This window comes from Ictalurus furcatus, chromosome 21 (genome assembly GCF_023375685.1).
Source record: "Ictalurus furcatus strain D&B chromosome 21, Billie_1.0, whole genome shotgun sequence".
Lineage (NCBI taxonomy): Eukaryota > Metazoa > Chordata > Actinopteri > Siluriformes > Ictaluridae > Ictalurus > Ictalurus furcatus.
In genome coordinates this window covers 2397148-2405041 of record NC_071275.1, presented here as the reverse complement: position 1 = coordinate 2405041, position 7894 = coordinate 2397148, and the positions used below count along the sequence as shown (strand labels likewise).

The following is a 7894-nucleotide window of genomic DNA, read 5'->3' as shown; positions in this document are numbered from 1 at the left end:
ACTCCCTGGAGCGCCTCTTCATTCCAGCTTGACTCAGCAGCCAGGGCATGGAAATCCACAGAGTACGCTGCCACACTGCGGGGCCCCTGGTGGAGGGAAAGCAGGCATCTGGTGGAGGGAAAGCAGGAATCTGGCAGTCTCCTTTCTTAGAAGAAGATGAGGGAGGACCACAGCACTGGCTGCCTGTCCCAGATGGCAGTGGCCCAGTCTAGGGCATCTCCCTCAATAGCCCCATGATATAAGCCACCTTAGCTTCATCAGTGGCATAGCTTAAGGGATGCTGGGTGTCCGGCCTAGTTAGGGGAGGATGCTGTTTAGCTGCCGTGTGAGGAGACTGAGCTGGTCCATCATGGACTGGTTGCTCTCAGTGAGTGCGTGGACCTGTTGTTCCTTTTGATCCAGGAGGCTTCTCTGATAGGACAGGGCTGACTGCAGGGGAGTTGGCTCTGCTGGGTCCATGTTGGCCAGGTTGTTCTGTTAAGGGGAACACAGAGATGAGGGGACACAAATGCAGAACATAGACACAGGACTGAAAGTTAACAGGATTTATTGAAGTGTTGGGGAAGCTGGGGTGAATGGGAAAGGAGTGTGAAAATGAGTAGTTGGGGTCAGGATTCCAATTCTGATCTGCCATGTGAGAGACAAGTGCACAGCCGATGCACCACAAGGGAAGGGAGAGGTGGGCTGAGTGTTCTTAGCAGGAGATCCATGGGGAAGGCGAGTTGGGGCTGGACATAACAAAAAGTGAGCCAAGGGTGAGCAGGCAGGCCGCATGAGCAGTGAACTGCACTGAATCCGGAACAATCTGGAAAAAATGGGGCATATAAACCCTGCAGATTGGGTGAGTAGATGAGAACCAAGTGAGCTCAATCTTCAATCAGGCGGGACGTGAACTGAAGTGCTACGTCCAGACACACACACAAACACACACACAGACAAGAGGAAGAGAAAACACTGGAAAATAGAGGAGTAGACAGGATTTGACCATGCCATATACATGTATGTATATATGTGTGTACTTTATATATGTATATATACATATTGCCTCACACTTCCAGAGTTGGGGGTTAGATTCCCACCACCACCCTGGGTGTGCGGAGTTTGCTTCGGGGGTTTCCTGTGTGTGTGAAGTTTTCTTCGGGGGTTTCCTTCAGGTACTCTGGTTTCCTCCCCCAGTCCAAAGACATGCATTGTAGGCTAATTGGCATCTCTAAATTGTCCGTAGTGTATGAATGGGTGTGTGAATGTGTGTGCCTTGTGATGGTTTAATACCCCATCGAGGGTGTCTCCCGCCTCATTCCCCATAAATGTAAAGCAACATTTTAAGCTACTGAATATAATTTTGATAACTTTACTTGTGTAAAAGTGTACATAATTAAGTATCTGAACTGGCTTAATCATATTGTAATTAGTGGCATGTAATTTGTAGAACACTTTAAAAACCCATAGGTGCCTGAGATGAGCCAATATGCTTTCCCTGACTTAAAAATATCCTCCAAAAATTCAATTTAAAAAACTCTACTTAGTAGGTTTTTAAAAATGCAAAATGGATGATGGGATAATGAATGTATCTCTTTTAAAATAATAATAATAATAATAATAATAATAATAATAATAATAATAATAATAATAATAATAATAATTTTTAAAAAAATAATAAATAAATAAATAAATAAATAAATAAACATGTTCTTGGGGTTCTATGACCCATTAATGGATATTAATCCCACTTTTAGTTTTGCTAATGGCTAGTGATAATGCAAATTTATTATAAGTATTTTCTGTTGCCTATTCTCTGTATGAGTACGATCCAGGTAAATAATTGGACATATCAATCAAAAGAGAGAACATCAGGACCAACTCTTAAAAACTGTTAGATTATTAAGACTGATATTTCTCCCACAAGCAGCAATGCAGCTGTTCTGTGAAAATAGGATTTTAAACTTAAAAAGCATACAATTGTAATTAACAAAAGAGATCAGGATCAACACCAAACCTGTAAACACTTTTGCTCTTTATACTGTATCATCTAATAAAGTCTAAATGAATGAATGAATGAGTCATGATTATAGAAGATACTCAATTACACGTAAAATGTGAACTACACATGACCATATTGTTCATTTTTTATACAACATATTTTGAGAAATCTCTAATTTGTACTACCATTTACTGCAAACAGAGTCCAGTATTACTGTATTACTGTGACGCAGATGTGAAGGCTGTTTGTTTTATTTTATGCTATAACACTGTCAAACTGTCTGACACACCTTTTTGATAGGGTTTATGACTGGGGCAATTCTAGCCTTGTAGCTGATATGACTGTAGACTCTACAGTTTAGTGTCACTGAGTATCTCCAATGATTGCATGTCTATCCAACCTTGTATTTGTTGAACCTGGATGCATTTATATTTTAATTACACAGTAGTGTTTGGTGTGATCTCCAGTTTGATTTCCAGTTGCTTCCATGTTGTAGCATGTCCATGTGTATTGCACGCAATACACACATATGGGCAAAGGTTTGTGCCATCTGACTGTCACACCCATATTTGGTTTATATCCCAATATCCCATTCCAGATTTAGCCACCCTTTGCTGTTATAATAACGTCCACTCTTCAGGGAAGGCTTTCCACTAGATTTTCTAGAGTGGCAGTGGGGATTTGCCCATTCAGCCACAAGAGCAACAAAGGGGAAGGCATGATACTTAGTTAATGATAATTATCTCAGCCAAACTCTACAGAATTCAGTGGATGAAAATGGTTTAAGTACGGAATCAAACACAATAGAGCATTATATTACAATAATCAATGGCAGGGTGGAAGGGTGTGAAGTTGATTCTAATAACAGGATGCCGCAAGCTCGTTTAATCCTCATGAATGCCAGGAACCAAGGTTTCCCAGTAGAATATTGCCCAGAGCATCACATTGCCTCCACCGGCTTGCCCTCTTCCCATTGTGCATCTTTATGCCATCCCTTCCCCAGGTAAACGACGCACATGCACCCAGCTGTCCACTTGATTCATCAGATCAGGCCACCTTTTACCATTGCTTCATGGTCCAGTTCTGATGCACACCTACCCATTGTAGGCACTTTCAGCAGTGGACAGGAGTCAGCATGGACACGCTGACCGGTCTGCGGCCATGCAGCTCCATACACAGCAAGCTGTGATGCACAATGTGTTCTGACACCTTTCTATCATAGCCAGCATTAAATTTTTCAGCAATTTGTGCTACAGTAACTCTTCTGTGGGATCGAACCAGACAGACTAGCCTTTGCTCCCCACACACATCAAGGAGCCTTGGGTGCCTATGGCCTTGTTGTCCTTCTGTGGACCACTTTTGGTACCTACTAACCACTGCATACTGGGAACACCCCACAAGACCTGTTTTGTAGATGCGCTGACCCAGTTTTCTAGCCATCACAATTTTACCCGTGTCAAAGTTGCTCAGATCCTTACGCTTGCCCATATTTCCTGCCTCCAACACATCAACTTATGTATCAAATCCCCCCCCCCCCCCCCCCCCCAAACAGGTGCCACTGTAAGGAGATAACCAATGTTATTCTCTTCACCTGTCAGTGTTTTTTTTATGTTATGGCTGATCGGTGTATGTATCTTTGAAAGGAACAAGTAAATACTGTATAATAAATGTGAAATGTCTCAGTAAAAGTTGTCAGAGAGAAAAAAAGCAAAAAACTTGTTATTTACACAAGGAACAAATGAAATGATAAAACAGAAACTCAATTATTCTTTAATCCCATTTGATTTTACCAAAATGTACAGCCTTCTAGTGTCCTCCTGTCTGCTGATCTCCTGGGGTTTTTACTCTAAAAAGTTTATGCAGAATGGTGCAAAAAACAACATCAACAATAAAAATAACAATTCGTAAGTTGCTTTGGATAAAAGCATCTTCTAAATGTAAAGAATAATCACAACAAGAACAAAAACATCCAGTGAGTGGCAGTTCTGTGGGCAGAAAAATCTTGTTTATGAGAGAGGTCAGAAGAGAATAGCCGGACTGGTTTGAGCTATCAGAAAAGCTATGGAAACTCAAATAACCACTCTCTACAATCATGGTGAGCAGAAAAGCATGATACACTGAGGCAGATGGTCTACAGCAGAAGCAGACCACATCTCAGCTTGAATTAGTCTGGCCACTCATTGGATGTTATTTCTTTCTCACACCATTCTGTACTCGAGAAATGTTGTGTATGAAAATACCATGAGATCAGCAGTTTATGAAACATTCAACTAGCCTGTCTGAGACCAGCAACCATGCCATGGTCACTGAGAAAGTCACTGAGAACGCATTTCCCCCATTCTAATGTTTGGCGTGAATATTACCTGAAGATCTTGACCTGTATCTGCATGATTTCATGCAATGCGCTTCTGACAAATGACTGGCTGATTGGATAATTACATGAAGGAGCAGGTATAAAGGTGTTCCTATTAATGTGGCCAGGATGTCTACAAATAAAGAGTCAAGTCATACCAGACCCACTGGTAAACCATGTGGGCATCATCTAATTATTATTCCTTCTCTCAGTAAAATTCACTGGGATTGTGTTTTAATTCCAATTATGTATATAAGTAAATAACTATGTAAAACAGGATTTGCTGGCTGTATATACATTTTGGATGTTTGTTGTTTTATTGCATAGTTACAAGTCTGGTTGCTTCTAGTTGAAGGACTTTGTAAAGGGAGAAGATGAAGATCTGGCCTTGTGATAAGCACGTTGTTAAACCAGACATCTGTTTTATCTCTTATAGTTTATCTTATCCTGTGGTATCATTTATCTTTTTATTTGATTATATGTGTTTTATTTGTGTTATGGTAATACACAAGGTTGTTTTTTTTTAAATACAACCAATTGCATAATTCCTTAATTTTAACAAACTATGAACCTCAGCATACACCAATATTAATGTTAACAAAGTGATTAATACTTGTATCAGTTACAGCTGTTTAAATAAAGCCAAATACATGAAATAAAATACATTAATATCTGCATTAACAAATGTTTACTCCATCCGAACATAAAAACATGTACACAATGACCAATATGAAACAGTCATTTAATGAATATATTTCTAGTTGATATATTTGTAAAATTCATAAGTGAAGCTGGATGGTCATTTCTAAAATGTACACCTGAAGAGTTTATTCATTATCAACATTTATGCAAGCTTCTTCCATTGAAAACTGCATGGAGTATACACTTTATTTTAGTAGAGCTCCAGGCTTGCATTTATTTGCACCTTCAAGAACTCAGAAATAAATAAATAAAGACCAACCAAACAGCCATCGCTAGTTTGCGCCTTTCGCCCCGTTCAAGTTCACACTCGCAGGGGGGGTGTGGGTGTGTGTGTGTGTGTGTGTGTGTGTGTGTAAGCTCTGTCATAATGAGCACGAATGTTTAATACACATGTATAATTTCAATACTTTTTTTTATGTAATACCTGGATTAACACAGTAATGTGATACAAGTAAACAGATTAAGGTATGTTAGTTTCCTGTTTACTCTGTTTTTGATCTAGTGACCCATGCTTTAACATATATAGTCTTTGTATTTAATTTGAACATACTATTGATACTGGAAATGCCATGGAAGACTTACTGTCAATAGAATTTCATTCCACATTTTATTGGTGAAAGGCTTCAGAAATGAACAAGTTATTTTACAGGAATAAATAGTTCAGTCAATAGAAATTATTTATATTAAGCACCCTATATTTTATCATAGTGCTTTATGTTTTATTAATCTTAGAAATCTTAAACCCTTAAGAGTTTTCTTATTGTTTCCCTTCTCGAGGAACCATAAAGGTTCCATATAAAACATTGCACTTGAGTATTTCTCTATCAGAGTTTTCCAAGTAGATCCCTGTAGGAACCTAAGAACCAATAAACACTAGATAATCTTGAAGCGCGTACCTTCAAACAACATATTATTACATGAATTATACTTTGTATAATTGACTTTTTTTTTTTTAATTTGTGGATGAGCATGGAACATAGACGCTGTGGCTGTTTAAGGTCTCACATGATGAATTCATCTGGTATTTTAATAGGCCAAAGCATGTTTTACATCCTTTCCTGCTCATTATTACTGAAAAGACCGTTCTCATTATGATTACAGTGACATGTTTTGGGTCACTTCTTTTCATTTCTCATGTGTTTCAGTTAAAAGCATTTTTTGTATTATGTGACATATAGAACTGTTTTTGTGTGTTTTAACTCACGCTGGCAAAATTTTATGGGGTTATTATATATATATATATATATATATATATATATATATATATATATATATATATATGTATATATATATATATATATATATATATATATATATATAGGGTTATTCATTTACCTGCACTACAAACCTGAGACAAACCCAGCTTTTTCACATTAGATGAAATCACTCAAGATTTATGAAATCCCTTTATGACACTGTAAAGCAGGTTGTGTTTATTCATTAACTTCAGGGGAAAAAAACTTGTCTGTGAGTGATATGTCTAGAGGAATGAATCCTTTATAAAGAGAAAGAGAAGCAGAGGCAGGACATAACACTGAGGTGAGAACACTTGGAGAACAACTGGAAAAGACCAACAGCTTTTTTCAAAACATGAAGACCATAATTTCGATCACTCTTCTCTTGACCGCTCTCTGTCTGGTCTCTGAAGCTGTCCAAGTCCAGGCAAGTGTTTCAGTTTTTCATTTCTTTGAGCTTATGCCATTATTATCTTGCCTGCTTTGCTTCTGCCTTTGTGAGTCAGGACTTTTATGTAATTATGTGACTTATTGCCATACAGTCAAGAAATAGTGAGTCTCAAATATAACTGAATAGATTTTAAATTATAATGCTCTATCCATTAGCTGAAAGGCTTTCTATGATATTGCATTTAAGAAGAGCTTTGTGAATTTGAACATTTTTTCAAATTTTTTTTCAAATGTATAAATATGATTCAACTGGCCCAAGTAACTGTAGCCACTAATAGTTAACGCTGACAGGGTTTCACCTTAGAAATCAGTCTTATATGGTTCTCAATATTCATCTGCAGGATGGAGAATATTCCTTCTCATTTGAATCGGTGAAGGTTCTTCAGCACCTGATGGACAGCAGCGCTGTCCCCAAGCAGCAGAATCCTCGCCTAGTCAAGACCAGCTACAGTGCAGTTTGTGGCAACCCAACGCTGCCTCAGGAGTTTACAGGGCTCTGTCATAAAAGTGGCTCTGCCCTGGTCTTCTCCAGGCTAGGTAAGCATCCGTTTTATCAGATAACGCATTCATTTACTGTAATTTCATAACATTCCATCATAGACCTCAATGTATAGTTGATTAATTTTTTTTTTCCTCTCTTGCAGCTGCAGTGCCTATGGATGTGTGTGAAATCTGTGCTTTCGCTGCCTGTACTGGTTGCTAGACATCATTTCTACTTGTGAAGGAATGTCTTTTTCCATGCACACAAGTGGTAACAGACTGTTTTGGAACTGTTACATGTTTAAAAGCACATGTGTAATGCCTCTTAGTCTGAAAATTTGATAAACTGGTATTTTTTTTTATTTGTTACAGCATGTTTATTTATCGATTTGATGTAGTCCTATTGTTCAATTTCTGTTTCTCTGTGTCTTGTGGTTGCATAGTCTTATGTTCATCAGTGCCTTAAATGTGCACTAAAACACTTTCTGAAGTATCATGTCTTGAAGCTGTTCTTGTAAGGGTGACGAATATAGTTAATATCAATTAATATTATACAAATGCTTCCATTGAGCTAACATGATTTCTTCACAATCTGTGTTACCTGTGTAATAATAATTGTAATTTCCAAACACAATCATACTTTTCATTGGGGAAAAGAAATAATAATAATAAATAATAAATAATAATAAATGG

General features: G+C 37.9%; 1 protein-coding gene across 1 annotated transcript; it reads left to right on the top strand.

Annotated features, from left to right (window-relative positions):
- Nucleotides 1–6530: 6530 nt before the first annotated feature.
- Nucleotides 6531–7894, top strand: LOC128624790 (guanylin-like). The gene is made up of 3 exons (XM_053652518.1): nt 6531–6698; nt 7063–7258; nt 7366–7894. The coding sequence occupies exons 1-3, from the start codon at nt 6627–6629 to the stop codon at nt 7422–7424; spliced, it is 327 nt and encodes a 108-aa protein (XP_053508493.1). The 5' UTR covers nt 6531–6626; the 3' UTR covers nt 7425–7894.

Bases quoted from the DNA above. Each gene is read 5' to 3' on its own strand.
- LOC128624790 (XM_053652518.1), top strand. From the start codon at position 6,627: ATGAAGACCATAATTTCGATCACTCTTCTCTTGACCGCTCTCTGTCTG. The intron at 6,699-7,062 runs GCAAGTGTTTCA...ATTCATCTGCAG, and splicing joins CTGAAGCTGTCCAAGTCCAG to GATGGAGAATATTCCTTCTC. The intron at 7,259-7,365 runs GTAAGCATCCGT...CCTCTCTTGCAG, and splicing joins CCTGGTCTTCTCCAGGCTAG to CTGCAGTGCCTATGGATGTG.